Source organism: Salmo salar, chromosome ssa14 (genome assembly GCF_905237065.1).
Source record: "Salmo salar chromosome ssa14, Ssal_v3.1, whole genome shotgun sequence".
Lineage (NCBI taxonomy): Eukaryota > Metazoa > Chordata > Actinopteri > Salmoniformes > Salmonidae > Salmo > Salmo salar.
Genome location: NC_059455.1, coordinates 13,010,664 through 13,028,075, shown reverse-complemented (window position 1 = coordinate 13,028,075; position 17,412 = coordinate 13,010,664). Strand labels below are relative to the sequence as shown.

At 41.8% G+C, this 17,412-nt stretch overlaps 1 protein-coding gene across 1 annotated transcript; it reads left to right on the top strand.

Moving 5' to 3' along the window:
• Positions 1 to 2,514: 2,514 nt before the first annotated feature.
• On the top strand, positions 2,515 to 6,490 carry gdf15 (Growth differentiation factor-15). The gene is made up of 2 exons (XM_014139936.2): positions 2,515 to 2,893; positions 5,021 to 6,490. The coding sequence occupies exons 1-2, from the start codon at positions 2,548 to 2,550 to the stop codon at positions 5,812 to 5,814; spliced, it is 1,140 nt and encodes a 379-aa protein (XP_013995411.1). The 5' UTR covers positions 2,515 to 2,547; the 3' UTR covers positions 5,815 to 6,490.
• Positions 6,491 to 17,412: the final 10,922 nt, after the last annotated feature.

The following is a 17,412-nucleotide window of genomic DNA, read 5'->3' as shown; positions in this document are numbered from 1 at the left end:
GGGCTCCCTGGAGGTCAGGGCCCCATCAGTAATTTGGCCTTGATTACTACAAGTTAGATAGCTGGCTAGACTAACTTAGCAATCTAAAAAATGTTAGCAGACATGGGCTTATTGAGTGACTGACATATAACAACAGAAAAAATGCACACCCACATTTTGAAATTGCACCTTGTGTATTCTAATTCCACTCGGTTCCCCAGAAAATAAAACATCTAAAATACTTGTTTTTTTGGTTTTGTTTTTTTGGTCAGGGGCCACCTAGGGGCTGGGGGCCCTACGCAACCGCTTATGTCACTTACGTATAGGGCTGGCCCTGCTTCCATTATAAGGTATGAAAGGTTCATATGCTTCAAGCATACATTGTGTCTCTATTTGAAGGCCACTGTGACTGCTTTATAAACCCGAAAAAGAGAGAAGCTGCCACAGTGGAGAGAATGTCAGTCACACTTGGAGACACGTCATAGGGTGGGGACGCCACCATAAACACACAATGTACTGATCCTGCGCTGATACTGGTTAAAGAAGTCTGACTGACTTCCACATAGTCTGGAGAAAAGAGATCCACCCACCATAAATGAAAAGAATCTACTGTCTATTTACAGTACAAGTGTCTTCCACAACAAACACTACAGTACCCGTAATATGTGGTCTATTGCTGTGACACTCCATTTTTCTGATAAGGCTAACAGAGTGGTCATGATGACATGGGGAAAGAGTCAATTAGAATATTACATGATAGGGATCCACAATAATTAATACTGACATGATATACAGTAGTCGTGTATGTCGTTTACTTGATCAAATGATGCGTGAGTAGGTTAATTCTATATCATTACAATGCCTTTGGTGCAGAGGTTGCAAAATTCGTATGCGTCTTTTCTGGGGCCTGGAGTTTTTCCTGATCTCCCGAGTGGCGCAGCCTGGTTCAAATCCAGGCTGTATCACAACTGGCTTTGATTGGGAGTCCTATAAGGCGGCGCACAATTGGCCCAGTGTCGTCCGGGTTTGGCTGGTGTAGGTAGTCATTGTAAATAAGAATTTGACCTTAACTGGCTTGCCTAGTTAAATAAATAATACAAATTTGAACTGATCAATGAAAACTCTGGGTCCCATTCGTGGGCTATAACAGGTTCCAACTTGAACTTTTGTCACCGGCTCAAGCGGGCCAGTTGGCCAAAAAATCTACTGACCAGAACAGAATTTCTACTGGCCCAGATGGTATAGTTTTTAAATGCATTGGGGTCATGCTATATTTGGTTATAATGATATGTATTGAAAAGCTGTTTAATATAATTTAGCAATGTAAGTCATTACTCCATTCTTTAGAATTGCACTGTATTAATTGCATAAATGTTTATAATTTTGAGAAGATTAGGACACTGCCCTTTTAAGACAATTGCGTTCCAAAAGAGATATGATAGGGTGGTTCGAGGCCTTCATGCTGATTGGTATGACAAAACATTTATTTTTACTCTCCTAATTATGTTGGTAACCAGTTTATAATCGCAATAAGTCACCTCGGGGTTTGTGGTATATGGCCAATATGCCACGGCTAATGGCTGTATCCATCTGCGCTGCGTCGTGCATAAGAACAGCCCTTAGCCGTGGTAAAATGGAGATATACCACACCCCCTCGGGCCTTATTGCTTAATCAACCTGACTACAGTAGGCCTACCAAGACAAATGCTACAGTGTATTTTTGTAGGTTTCTTTTTGCAGACTATGAACAGTAACCAGTCTATTGCTAGTTTTACTTTTGTAAATCACTTTCCCTAAAATAAATAAGCTCAGCGACTAGATTGATGGGCGCTTCATTTTGCACAGGACAGCTCGCATGTGAACATAGCGATCAACTTCTGTACTGCTCGAGTGCTCGAGAAGTTGTGACTCGCTGGAGCGTAGTGGTGCTTGAATGAACGAAAGGCCAATCATATTGCTCAAATACAAATAGCACTACTTTTCTGCGTATTGTCTTTCATGGTAGACTGCTTCAGAGCAGCAAACTTTTGTCCCTGGAAGGCAAAAATGTGCTGAGAAATAGCTGGCCTGGTCTGTGCTGCTGCTTTGGAAGTGTTATGGCAGTTTGAAAAGTACTGAGGCAAACGCTGTCTCACCACACATTTTACGGTGGCTCTGCTTTGGTGAAAGCCATAGCTTAGGGTTAGTCATAGCTCATACAATCATAGCTTATTGTATTTACAACACATATTGATACCAACAGTATGAGCGCTATTATATATGGTTATATGCAGTATTTTGTATGGAAACAATCCATTGAACTCAATCAATACATGAAAAGGTTCAACTGTTTTCAGACATGAATTATATTCATTTCTTCTAAGGAGTACTATACAAAGCATGCTTTCCCACCTTGTGGAACATGATAGATAATGCATGCTACACAATCCTCTACATAATGAGGAGTGCTCACCTGACATCAAGGAGAGGTGTGGCCATGCAGGAGCTGTATAAATGAAAGCATGTCTGGAATTTCATTCATAACATTGACAACCCCATACAGGGTGCACCTCTGAGAACAAACCAACCATGCCTAGCTCAGTCGCACTGCGTTTTCTCTTCTCTTGGGTGGCCCTCCTCTCCAGCCTCCATCAGGGGGAGGGCCGGCCCCGCCTGGCCCAAGACAGTACACCCCGTCTGGGGCAGGAGGAGAGCCAGAGGGCCCTGCTCCTGGAGGCAGTGAAGACAGGCATCTTGAGCTCCGTGGGGATGGAGAAGGAGCCTAGGCCCAGGGAATTGGCTTCAGAGGAGGAGCTGAGGAGGATGCATGGGCTCTACAGGGAAACACTGAGGCAGCTGACAGGGAACGCCAGTCTGGAGGGGGAATCCCGGCATTCCCCTAGGAGGACATCTACCCTGCTTCTCCCAGCCACAGGTGAGACCTTATTTAAAGACACATAGCTACTGTACTGGTTTTAACCACAAGGACCTGACTGTTGACATTCTAGCTTTAGATGGGGATCTGACTGCATGGAATTTTGCCTTTACGCATGGTGTATTTATAACCTATTGAAAAGATCTGAGTTAGAGGCCAAAGCCAATGGTTTGGGCTTTGTAAAAGGTGTGTGCCTGTGTCCCAATAAACATTCTCCCACGGTTGTGTCTTCAACAAGAATAATTGAAATGCGCTTTTATGACAAAACAAACAAAAAGCCTTCAAACACATTTTTTGGTATAATGTTAATGTACCTACCTGTCAGTGTTTTCTCAAACCATATCTCGTGAGAATGAGTGAGTCATATAATTTAGTCTTAGTGCTTCGTTTTTGTGTGCACTCTAACAAAAGCCTACCATTAACATTAGCATTTGGACTTAGCAAAGGCTTGATAGTAATTCCAAGAGCAGATATTAATTAGAGTTGAAGTAGGAAGTTTACATGCACTTAGGTTGAGTCATTAAAACTCATTTTTCAACCATTCCACAAATTTCTTGTTAACAAACTATAGTTCTGGCAAGTCGGTTAGGACATCTACTTTGTGCATGACACAAGTTATTTTTCCAACAATTGTTTACAGACAGATTATTACACTTATAATTCACTGTATCACAATTCCAGTGGGTCAGAAGTTTACATACACTAAGTTGACTGTGCCTTTAAACAGCTTGGAAAATTCCAGAAAATTATGTCATGGCTTTAGAAGGTTCTGATAGACCAATTGACTCAAATTATGTCTATAAGAGGTGTACCTGTGGATGTATTTCAAAGCCTACCCTCAAACTCAGTGCCTCTTTCCTTGGCATCATGGGAAAATCAAAAGAAATCAGCCAAGACCTCAGGAAATAAATTGTAGACCTCCACAAGACTGGTTCATCCTTGGGAGCAATTTCCAAACGCCTGAAGGTACCACGTTCATCAGTACAAACAATAGTACGCAAGTATAAACAACATGGGACCACACAGCCGTCATACCGCTCAGGAAGGAGACGCGTTCTGTCTCCTAGAGATGAACATACTTTGGTGCGAAAAGTGCAAATCAATCCCAGAACAACAGCAAAGGACCTTGTGAAGATGCCTGAGGAAACAGGTTCAAATGTATCTATATCCACAGTAAAACGAGTCGTATATCGACATCACCTGAAAGGCCGCTCAGCAAGGAAGAAGCTACTGCTCCAAAACTGCCCAAAAAAGCCAGACTACGGTTTCCAACTGCACATGGGGACAAAGATCGCACTTTTTGGAGGAACATCCTCTGGTCTGATGAAAGAAAAATAGAACTGTTTGGCCATAATTACCATCGTTATGTTTGGAGGAAAAAGGGGGAGGCTTGCAAGCCGAAGAACACAATCCCACCCGTGAAGCACGGGGGTGGCAGCATCATGTTGTGGGGGTGCTTTGCTGCAGGAGGGACTGGTGCACTTCCCAAAATAGATGGCATCATAAGGAAAGAAAATTATGTGGCTATATTGAAGCAACATCTCAAGACATCAGTCAGGAAGTTAAAGCTTGGTCACAACTGGGTCTTCCAAATGTACAGTGACCCCAAGCATACTTCTAAAGTTGTGGCAAAATGGCATAAGGACAACAAAGTCAAGCTATTGGAGTGGCCATCACAAAGCCCTGACCTCAATCCTATAGAACATTTGTGGGCAGAACTGAAAAAGTGTGTGCGAGCAAGGAGGCCTACAAACCTGACTCAGTTACTCCAGCTCTGTCAGGAGGAATGGGCAAAAATCCACCCATTTATTGTGGGAAGCTTGTGGAAGGCTACCCGAAACGTTTGACCCAAGCTAAACAATTTAATGGCAACGCTACCAAATACTAATTGAGTGTATGTAAACTTCTGACCCACTAGGAATGTGATGAAAGAAATAAAATATGAAATAAATCATTCTCTCTACTATTATTCTGACATTTCACATTCTTTAAACAAGGTGGTGATCCTAACTGACCTAAAACAGGGAATTTTTACTAGGATTAAATGTCAGGAATTGTGAAAAACTGCGTTTAAATGTATTTAGCTAAGGTGTATTTGTCTAACAACCTTCTTTTCATCTCTTTCAGTGGAGCCTTTCAAAGTGCTTCGGAGTGATGAGGAACACACATCAGATGTGCTTTGGTACAGAGCTGTCTTCCACAAGAACCCAAACATCAGGAAGGATCTCACTTTGGCCCGGGCTGAGCTGAAGCTCTACAGACAACTGTTGGATGGCTCTAAAGCTGCCGAGCCCACGATTAGTGAAGAGGTTCATGTTAAGATCTATGAGATGAAACCGCTGAACTCTTCTCTATTGATTCACACAGAGACCCTTGTTCAGACGGTCACTACAAGAACTGGAGATTTGACTTTGGACATCAGAACTGTTGTTGATAAGTGGAGAGGGGGGTCGGATGGCTACTCTCTGGTTGTGGAAGTAGGACTGGTCGTCGAAGAGGGAACTGATCCCAAGAGGACCCCTCAGATGGTCCTGGAGGTAGACCTTGTAGAGCCTAGATCAGCAGGCAGAAGGAGACGGACTCGCTCCAACAAAGAAGACAACTGCGATGAAGACGGTCGCTGCTGCCGAAAGTCTGTCAACGTGTCCTTCAAGGAGATTGGCTGGTCAGACTGGGTCGTTGCCCCCGATGGTTACAACATGCACTTCTGTGACGGCTCCTGCCCCCACAACTACAAGCCAGCTAGCATGCACGCGCAGGTGAAGTCTCGTCTTCATCACATCAACAAGGGAGCAACACCTCGGCCCTGTTGTGTGCCGGCAGCCTATGAACCTATGGTCCTCATGCACTACGACAGTCGGGGAAAGTTGAAGCTCACACCCTTCAATGACTTGATTGTCAGCAAATGCCACTGTGCTTGAGTCCTTCGGGACAAGACCAGGCAAGGACAAAAAAAGAGTTGGAACAAACTTTTTCCTTTTGGCGTGCCATTAGATACAACGTGCTAGTGGTACATTCTGAAATAGAAGGGACAATGTTTTCTAAGGAAGTAAGAAAATAACATTTGTCATGCTCAATTAGTGACGTTCCTAGCGTCCTTTTCAATGGTTAAACAAACAAAATACCCAACGTCATCCATTATCCATGGATTCTGAGAGCAAAAATAGGTTCATTGTAAACAATTCAAGTTACTGTGGAGTGATGATTCCGATATTTACTATTTTATTTGGAAGATTAAACTTATGTTAGTCTCATGTGGCCCGTAATGTCATATTCTTCCAAGACTATGTACAAAATTACATTATTTATTGTAATTTATTTAACAGGGTCTAAAACGTATTTGTATTGTTTGTAGTTTTCAATGTTACAATATTTAGTATGATCCTTACATCGCTGTACTTTAAATATATATTCAATTGAATTTAATGCTATGTACAGTATTATTCCAAACATTTTGGAAGTTTGTCCAGAGAAAATATACTATTCTTTAACATTTCAATAATGGTAGTATGGATATTGCTACTGTTTGTGTTGGGTTGTTGTGCCTGAATGCATCTGTACACAAACTTTACAATAAATATTTTTAGATACAAATTATGTTTTTACCCTATGTGTTTCATTCCTTAGCAACAGTAACAGAACTTGAAATTCTGACAAGATATGTGTTATTGTGCTTCGGAAAGCCATCTAGTCAGATAATATTTCAAGGTTAGGGTGTGCCGTGAAATACATATATGATAGCCAATATCTTGCAGCTGTAGCCTTGAAACCATTCATACTGTGCACTCTTAGAAAAAAAGATGGTATTTAGAACCTAAAAGAATGAAGAAAACATGCTGAAAAGCTGCTGTGTTGTTCAATGAACATGTAACCAGGTCAAAAATCCCAACCTACGGTTCACAATGCTTCCAAGTTGGGAAATAGAGCCTGCGAGAAGAGCCCTGTGGCTTCAGGCTATTCGATGTGGAAGAGTAGGAAATTGTGGGGAGCTGGTGTCCAAGAAGCTGCACGTAGCTAGTTATCTGTGTGGAAAAAGTTTAATCAGAGGTAAGGCATCTTGTTTAATATAGTTAGTTCGTAACGCCACTCACTACTTGTAGCTGTATAGTCTGTTTGTTTGTGTTGTTGGTCTTGGCTAGCTTAATGTTCCGGTCGGTAGCTAGCTACAGTAGCACTCACTCACGTGGCTGCTAGCACCATCATGAAAAGGGCATGAGGGAAGCCCTACAACAGTCCATTTTTCTAAGTAGTGAGAACGCTCGGGAGCAGGCAATGTTGAAAAGTAATCTTTAAACATGTCGTACTTTTCTTAAATGTCAGTTTGTAACTGACTAAAACAAGCAGACAAGAAAATGGTGTTTGAAAAGGTCCTGATTTTTCTGTGAGCCAATAGGGTAACCTAGGTAACCACAGGTTGTTTTCCCCACAGGTGGGGCGAGGCTCCGACATTCTATCTAATACCGACTGGGAGTATAGGAGAACCCTTTGAATATCCATTTTTGGTTCCAGGTAGAACCCTTTTTGGTTCCATGTAGGACCTTTTCCACAGATGGTTCTATGGGGACAGCCGAAGAACCATTTTGGAACCCTTTATTCTAAGAGTGTAGCCTTGACCAAGGAGTGAATGACCTACGGGACAAATGAGTAGTGTTTCATTTTGCATGACAGTAAGAATAGCACACTGCACACATGATGCAATGCATTGTAAACTCAGCCCCATGAACAGATATCATATCTTTAAACAATAAATAACATGTATTTTAGTGTAACGTAATGATAAAGGAATATGAAAGGCAATACTGTATTTTGATAACCACAATTCAATACCTTGCGATAAGTTTGGATAAATAAATAAAAAACAAATAATGCTAAAGATACTGTGTGAGAACTATTAGCATCATATCTTACTTTTTATCTATGACAAAGATAACAAAAAATAAACAGGTAGCAGGCAACCAAACCCATTGGTTTTCTATCAAACAACTTCAAAACGAACAATTATTCACACAACAACCCAACATATAACACAACAGTTTTGAGACATAACCCAACACTACTTTTTGGTGTGTACAGTAGAAGACTTATTTTGTAAATTGTGAGAGAGATTTTGATATGAAAGTCAGAGAGGATAGCCCATTTCAATATAAAATACATTTGTCAGTTTATGTACTGTATACACATACTAATATATATATATATATGTAAACATTTCCAAATACAGTATATATTTACACCGAGTGTACATAACATTAGTAACACCTTCCTAATATTGAGTTGCACCCCATTTTTACCCTGTTTAAAGGCACTTAAATCTTTTGTCTTGCCCATTCACCCTCTGAATGGTACACATACACAATCCATGTCTCAATTGTCTCAAGGCTTAAAAATCCTTCTTTAACATGTCTCCTCCCCTTCACCTATACCAGCGGTTCCTGATATGAAAATGGGGTCACAGGAGAATTCCCCAAATCCCCCCCAAAAATATACAAAATTCCACCAAAAATATATATACGTATATATATTGTAATATCGTCTTTGTATCTCAAAATCATTGTTATGCGGTTAACCTTAAAAATATTCATGAAAATTATTCAAATCTGAAAGATATAATTCAAGATCATGGGAAAAGGCCGCACTTTACCGTTCCATTTGAATCATTCTAGGCCCGCTACGCTATGAAACCACACACTATTGCAGAGACTACCCTTCGGCAGAACAGTGCTCTCGTCTGCATTAAAACCAGATATCGATCCAGCTTGGATATGACAGCAGAGATGAGGCACATACTGTCGACCACGCCCTCTGATTTTGAAAATCTCCGACGCAACATGCCTCAAGCACCCCCATCTATTAGTGGTGGTGAGATAAGAGACATTATGTAAGTTCCAGTTGACTGCCCCACATTGAAAGAATGTGATTGTGAGTTGAGAAGACAATCAGAAATACTGTTAGAATGTTTTTCAATTGACTGCCATAGCCCCAAATAAAAAAAAGTAAACATTGGCTGTTAATTACATAATTGTTTTCACAAGAGAGTGGGCGCGAGAATTTTCAGATATCAAAATTGGGTTGTGGGCCAAAAAAGTTTGGGAACCCCTGAACTACACTGATTTGAAGTGGTTTTAACAGGTGACATCAATATGGGATCATAGCTTTCACCTGGATTCACCTGGTCAGTCAATATCATGGAAAGAGCAGGTGTTCCTAATGTTTTGTACACTCAGTGTATATTTGTGTATGTTCATTTAAATATTTTATATACTGATATAATTTCAAATTGTGTATTCTAAAGCATTAATACATTTAGGGAAGCCTACAGTGCTATGTACACAGGTTACTTGTCCATTGCTTGAGTAGATTGATGAGGGGTGTGACGTATCAAGTGTCCGGAAAGTTGAATATAAGTAAGTAATCAATCTCCAGACATACACAAATATTTACAAATATAGCCGTCTTCATATAGTAAAAGTACAGAGAATGTACACTAGGTAACTCGCCAAGTTCTTTGTTCATACTTACAAGAAGTCCATCCTCTAATTCTCCACAGCCAAGACCTGATATTAACATCCTCAATCTTACGTTTTGAAAGGTCTTGTTACCACCCAATGTATACAATTTGCAGGGAGTCAAAAATCTGAATCAGTCTTCATCATTGTGCAAACTTGGGTGGGTGGCGTGTGATGTTGAGTGTGGTTATTCAGGAGGCAGTATTATAACGGGCTTCGGTATTAAGCTGTTTTTAAGAGTCTCTCTCTTTCAGATGTACTCACTGTGGCGTGATAAATCTGAAAGGTATCCCACCACAAGAGTGTGCAACTAGGTCACAGGGATATTTGCTTCCTCTCTATGTGTCTCCTTAAAACCCTAATGAAACACTACTACTACTACTCCCACAAAGTTCAGTGTTGGAACCTTTCCATCGCACAGGGAGACTCATTGGTTCAACCATAATTAATGTTTCTTTGGCCATTTGACTTTGAGCATCGCTTCCTCTTTATATCTTTTCATTGTTTTTACTATTTTTCAGCATTTGACCACGCTGGACATGAACTGCATTTATCTACCTTAAGTTTTTCGGTCCACATTAAATTATATCATGGTTGAAACGTTGTTGTATTACAAATTAAGACAATGTTTGGGAATCCAAAACATGCTTTTGGTGTCCCCTAGGAGTATCCTAGGCCCGCTCTTGTTTAGTCTCTACATTAATGACGAGCCTGTTGCGTGCACTGGTGTTGAAAAACAGATGTACAGTGCAAGAAAAAGTCTGTTAACTCTTTGGAATTACCTGGATTTCTGCATAAATTGGTCATAAAATTTGATCTGATCTTCATCGAAGTCACTACAATAGACAATCACAGTCTGCTTAAACTAATAACAAACAAACAATTATACGTTTTCATGTCTTTATTGAACACACCGTGTAAACATTCACAGTGCAGGGTGGGAAAAGTATTTGAACCCTTGGATTTAATAACTGTTTGACCCTCCTTTGGCAGCAATAATCTCAACCAAACGTTTTCTGTAGTTGTGGATCAGACCTGCACAACGGTCTGGTGGAATTTTGGACCATTCATCTTTACAAAACTGTTTCAGTTCAGAAATATTCTTAGGATGTCTGGTGTGAACCGCTCTCGAGGTCATGTCACAGCATCTCAATCGGGTTGAGGTCAGGACTCTGACTGGGCCACCCCAGAAGGCATATTTTTGTCTGTTGAAGCCATTCCGTTGTTGATTTACTTCTGTGTTTTGGGTCGTTGTCCTGTTGCGTCACCCAACTTGTGTTGAGCTTCAATTGGCGGACAAATAGCTTTACATTCTCCTGCAAAATGTCTTGATAAACTTGGTAATTCATTTTTCCATCGATGATAGCGAGCTGTCCAGGCCCTGAGGCAGCAAAGCAGCCCCAAACCATGATGCTCCCTCCACCATACTTTACAGTTGGGATGAGTTTTTTTATGTTGGTGTGCTGTGCCTTTTTTTCTCCACACATAGTGTTGTGTGTTCCTTCCAAACAACTCAACTTTAGTTTAATCTGTCCACAGAATATTTTGCCAGAAGCGCTGAGGAACATCCAGGTGCTCTTTTGCGAACTTCAGACTTGCAGAAATGTTTTTTTTTTTACAGTAATGGCTTCTTCCGTGGTGTCCTCCTATGAGCACCATTCTTGTTTAGTGTTTTACGTATCGTAGACTCGTCAACACATGTTCCAGAGATTTCTGTAAGTGTTTAGCTGACACTCTAGGAGTCTTCTTAACCTCATTGAGCATTCTGCACTGTGCTCTTGCAGTCATCTTTGCAGGATGGCCACTCCTAGGGAGAGTAGCAACAGTGCTGAACTTTCTCTATTTATAGACAATTTGTCTTACCGTGGACTGATGAACATCAAGGCTTTTAGAGATACTTTTGTAACCCTTTCCAGCTTTATACAAGTCAACAATTCTTAATCTTACGACTTCTGAGATCGCTTTTGTTCGAGGCATGGTTCACATCAGGCAATGCTTCTTATGAATAGCAAACTCAAATTTTGTGATTGTTTTTTTTATAGGGCAAGGCAACTCTAACCAATATCTCCAATCTCGTCTCATTGATTGGACTCCAGGTTAGCTGACTCCTGACTCATATTAACTTTTGGAAAAGTCATTAGCCTAGGGGTTCAGATACTTTTTCCAACCTACACTGTGAATGTTTAAATGATGTATTCAATATAGACAAGAAAAATACAATAATTTGTGTGTTATTAGTTTAAGCACACCGTATTTGTCTATTGTTGTGACTAAGATGAAGATCAGATCAAATGTTCTGACTAATTTATGCAAAAATACAGGTAATTCCAAAGGGTTACATACTTTTTCTTGACACAGTATGCTGATGATACTGTGATTTATGTGCATGCAAAAGAAAAACAACAAGGGACAGAGAGCAAATATTTACTTTTATTGCTATTTCTTTTTTTGGCTGTTCCTGTCTTCTCTATCCTGAGATCATAAGCAGGTCATTTTAATAATTCAGCCCTTATCAGCTTAGTCCCTCTTCAACTTTCCTGAACTTTGTTTTTATTTTCCCAGCAGTCAGCTGAGCATTAGACTTAGCTGGGCCGTATCACGTACAGAACTAGTTACTGGGTCCAGGGGTAAAACAAATAACATGCAAGAGCATGTTTGAACAATCACACTGACTAGCTTCTCTTTGTCCCTAATGACCAAACGTCATTTCATTAATCAAGCAGGCAAATATGCATTCTCTCAGTGCAGGAGGAATGTTATTTCTATATCAACCCCATACACACAATCACCAGTTTGATTGATTAGGGATATTGAACTTACATAACAGAATCCGCTCAATGTATGACTTCACACTATTTGATAACCTATGGTCGAATTCAAAAAGGGCATCCCTGTCACAAATAATGTCGTTGTGTTGAAGGGAGGACCAATACGCAGCGGGAATGTGGATACTCATCGTTTTTTAATAAAACATGAGTAAAGCATCCACAGGACAAAAACAATAAACACGCCACGAACAGTGTGGCAGGCTAAACAAAGCAGTGCTCACAAACAACGACCCACAACCACAAAGAAAAACACACACCTGTTTATAGGACTCCCAATCAGAGGCAACTAGAAACACCTGCCTCCAATTGAGAGTCCAGCACCCAACCTACACACAACACAAAACCTCTGCCATGTCCTGACCAAAACTAATACAATTACTCCCTCTGCTGGTCAGGACGTGACAATCCCCTTTCTTTTTGTACTGACAGTTACTTTACATTTTTTATGAGAAAGGAGAAGCTAAAATCAAAAGCCATCAGCAACTCTATAACCAAAGAGTGAAAAAAGGTCAAAGTAAAAAAAAATATATATATACACACAGTAGATATATACAGCTTAAGTCGGAAGTTTACATACACTTAGGTTGGAGTCATTAAAACTTGTTTTTCAACCACTCCACAAATTTAACAATCTATAGTTTAGGCAAGTCAGTTAGGACATCTACTTTGTGCATGACACAAGTAATTTTTCCAACAATTGTTTACAGACAGATTATTTCACTTATAATTCACTGTATCACAATTCCAGTGGGTCAGAAGTTTACATGCACTAAGTTGACTGTGCCTTTAAACAGCTTGGAAAATTCCAGAAAATGATGTCATGGCTTTAGAAGCTTCTGATAGACTAAGTGACATAATTTGAGTTAATTGGAGGTGTACCTGTGGATGTATTTTAAGGCCTACCTTGAAACTCAGTGCCTCTTTGCTTGACATCATGGGAAAATCAAATGAAATCAGCAAAGACCTCAGAAAACAAATTGTAGATCTCCACAAGTCTGGTTCATCCTTGGGAGCAATTTCCAAATGCTTGAAGGTACCACGTTCATCTGTACAAACAATAGTACGCAAGTATAAACACCATGGGACCATGCAGCCGTCATACCGCTCAGGAAGGAGACGCGTTCTGTCTCCTAGAGATGCATGTACTTTGGTGCAAGAAGTGCAAATCAATCCCAGAACAACAGCAAAGGACCTTGTGAAGATGCCTGAGGAAACAGGTACAAAAGTATCATATCCACAGTAAAAATAGTCCTATATCGACATAACCTGAAAGGTCGCTCAGCAAAGAAGAAGCCACTGCTACAAAACCGCCATAAAAAAGCCAGACTATGGTTTGCAACTGCACATGGGGACAAAGATCGTACTTTTTGGAGAAATGTCCTCTGGTCTGATGAAACAAAAATATAACTGTTTGGCCATAATGACCATCGTTATGTTTGTAGGAAAAAGGGGGAGGCTTGCAAGCCAAAGAACACCATCCCAACCGTGAAGCACGGGGGTGGCAGCATCATGTTCTGGGGGTGCAGGATGGACTGGTGCACTTCACAAAATAGATGGCATCATGAGGAAAGAAAATTATGTGGATATATTGAAGCAACATCTCAAGACATCAGTCAGGAAATTAAAGCTTGGTCGCAAATGGGTCTTCCAAATTGACACTGGCCCCAAGCATACTTCCAAAGTTGTGGCAAAATGGCTTAAGGACAACAAAGTCAAGGTATTGGAGTGGCAATCACAAAGCCCTGACCTCAAACCTATAGAATATTTGTGTGGGCAGAACTGAAAAAGTGTGTGCGAGCAAGGAGGCCTACAAACCTGACTCAGTTACACCAGCTCTGTCAGGAGGACAGAGCAACATGGCGCTGACAGAGATGGTCGCCTCGCTTTGCGTTCTTAGGAAACTATGCAGTATTTCGTTTTTTTATGTATTGTTTCTTACACTGTTACCCCAGGACATCTTAAGTCTTATTACATACAGCCAGGAAGAACTATTGGATATAAGAGCAACGTCAACTTACCAACATTATGACCAGGAATACGACTTTCCCGAAGCGGATACTCTGTTTTTACCACCACCCAGGACAATGGATCGGATCCCAGTAGGCGACCCAAAACAACGACGCCGCAGAAGGGGCAGATGGAGCGGTCTTCTGGTCAGGCTCTGTAGACGGGCAAATCGCTCACCGGTCCCGAGTATACTACTCACCAATGTCTAGTCTCTTGACAACAAGGTACGAAATTCGAGCAAGGGTTGCCTTCCAGAGAGACATCAGAGATTGTAACATTCTCTGTTTCACGGAAACATGGCTCACTTGGGATACGTTTGAGTCAGTACAGCCACCCGGTTTCTTCACGCATCGCACCGACAGAAACAAACATCTCTCTGGTAAGAAGAAGGGTGGGGGCGAATGCCTTATGATTAACGAGTCGCGGTGTGATCATAACAACATACAGGAACTCAAGTCCTTTTGTTCAACTGACCTAGAATTCCTTACAATCAAATGCCGACCACATTATCTACCAAGAGAATTCTCTCCGATTATAATCACAGCCGTGTATATCCCCCCCAAGCAGACACCTCGACGGCCCTGAAAGAACTTAATTGGACTCTATGTAAACTGGAAACCACATATCCTGAGGCTGCATTTATTGTAGCTGTGGATTTTAACAAAGCTAATCTGAAAACAAGGCTTCCAAAATTTTATCAGCATATCGAATGCGCGACCGGGTTGGCAGCATTCAGGATCATTGCTACTCTAACTTCCGCGACGCATACAAAGCCCTCCCTCGCCCTCCTTTCGGGCAAATCTGACCACGACTCCCAGCCGATAGACAGAAACTAAAACAGGAAACGCCCATGCTCAGGTCTGTTCAACGTTGGTCCGACCAATCTGATTCCACGCTTCAAGATTGCGTCAATCACGTGGACTGGGATATGTTCCAGATAGCCTCAGACAACATTGATCTATACGCCGATTCGGTGAGAGAGTTTATTAGCAAGTGAATCGGTGATGTTGTACCCACGGTGACTATTAAAACCTTCCCCAACAAAAAACGTGGATTGATGCTAGCATTCGCGCAAAACTGAAAGCTCGAACCACTACTTTTAATCATTGCAAGGCGACCGGAAACATGATCGAAACAGTGTAGGTGTTCCCTCCGCAAGGCAATCAAACAAGCTAAGCGTCAGTATAGAGACAAAGTAGAGTCGCAATTCAACAGCTCTGACACGAGACATATGTGGCAGAGTCTACAGTCAATCACGGATTACAAAAAGAAAACCAACCCCGTCGCGGACACCGACGTCTTGCTCCCAGACAAACTAAACAACTTCTTTGCTCGCTTTGAGGACAATACAGTGCCACTAACACGTCCCGCTACCAAAACCTGCGGGCTCTCCTTCACCACAGCCAACGTGAGTAAAACATTTAAACGTGTTAACCCTCGCAAGGCTGCCGGCCCAGACGCCATCCCTAGCCACGTCCACAGAGCATGTACAGACCAGCTGGCTGGTGTGTTTACGGACATATTCAATCAATCCCTATCCCAGTCTGCTGTTCCCACATGCTTCAAGAGGGCCACCATTGTTCCTGTTCCCAAGAAAGCTAAGGTAACTGAGCTAAACGCCTATTGCCCCGTAGCACTCATTTCCATCATCATGAAGTGCTTTGAGAGACTTGTCAAGGATCATATCACCTCCACCCTACCTGACACCCTAGACCCACTCAAATTTGCTTACCGCCCCAATAGGTCCACAGACGACTCAATCACACTGCACACTGCCCTAACCCATCTGGACAAGAAGAATACCTATGTAAGAATGCTGTTCATCGATTATAGCTCAGCATTTAACACCATAGTACCCTCCAAACTCGTCATTAGGCTTGAGATCCTGGGTCTCGACCCCACACTATTCAACTGGGTCCTGGACTTTCTGACGGGCCGCCCCAGGTGGTGAGGGTAGGAAACAACATCTCCACCCCGCTGATCCTCAACAAAGAGGCCCCACAAGGGTGCGTTCTCAGCCCTCTCCTGTACTCCCTGTTCACCCATGACTGCGTGGCCATGCACGCCTCCAACTTAATCATCAAGTTTGCAGACGACATTACAGTGGTAGGCTTGATTACCAACAACGATGAGACTGCCTACAGGGAGGAGGTGTGGGCCCTCGGAGTGTGGTGTCAGGAAGATAACCTCACACTCAACGTCAACAAAACAAAGGAGATGATCGTGGACTTCAGGAAACAGTAGAGGGAGCAGCACCCCCTTATCCAATCGACGAGACAGTAGTGGAGAAGGTGGAAAGTTTTAAGTTCCTCAGTGTACACATCACAGACAAGCTGAAATGGTCCACCCACACAGACAGCGTGGTGAAGAAGGCGCAACAGCGCCTCTTCAACCTCAGGAGGCTGAATATATTTGGCTTGTCACCAAAAACACTCACAAACTTTTACAGATGCACAATCGAGAGCATACTGTCGGGCTGTATCACCGCCTAGTACGGCAACTGCTCCGCCCACAACCGTAAGGCTCTCCAGAGGGTAGTGAGGTCTGCACAACACATCACCGGGGGCAAACTACCTGTCCTCCAGGACACCTACACCACCCTATGTCACAGAAAGGCCAAAAAGATCATCAAGGACAACAACTACCCGAGCCACTGCCTGTTCACCCCGCTATCATTCAGAAGACGAGGTCAGTACAGGTGCATCAAAGTTGGGACCGAGAGACTGAAAAACAGCTTCTATCTCAAGGCCATCAGACTGTTAAACAGCCATCTCTAACATTGAGTGGCTGCTGCCAACATACTGACTCATATCTCTAGCCACATTAATAATTAAAAATTGGATGTGATAAATGTTTCACTAGTCACTTTAAACAATGCCACTTTATGTAATGTTTACATACCCTACATTACTCATCTCATTTGTATCTACTGTACTCTATACCATCTACTGCATCTTACCTATGCCGCATGGCCATCGCTTATCCATATACTTATATGTACATATTCTTATTCATTCCTTTACACTTGTGTGTATAAGGTAGTTGTTGTGAAATTGTTAGATATTACGGAACTAGAAGCACAAGCATTTCGCTACACTCACATTAACATCTGCTAACCATGTGTTTGTGACCAATCAAATTTGATTTGATTTGAGGAATGGGCCAAAATTCACCCAAC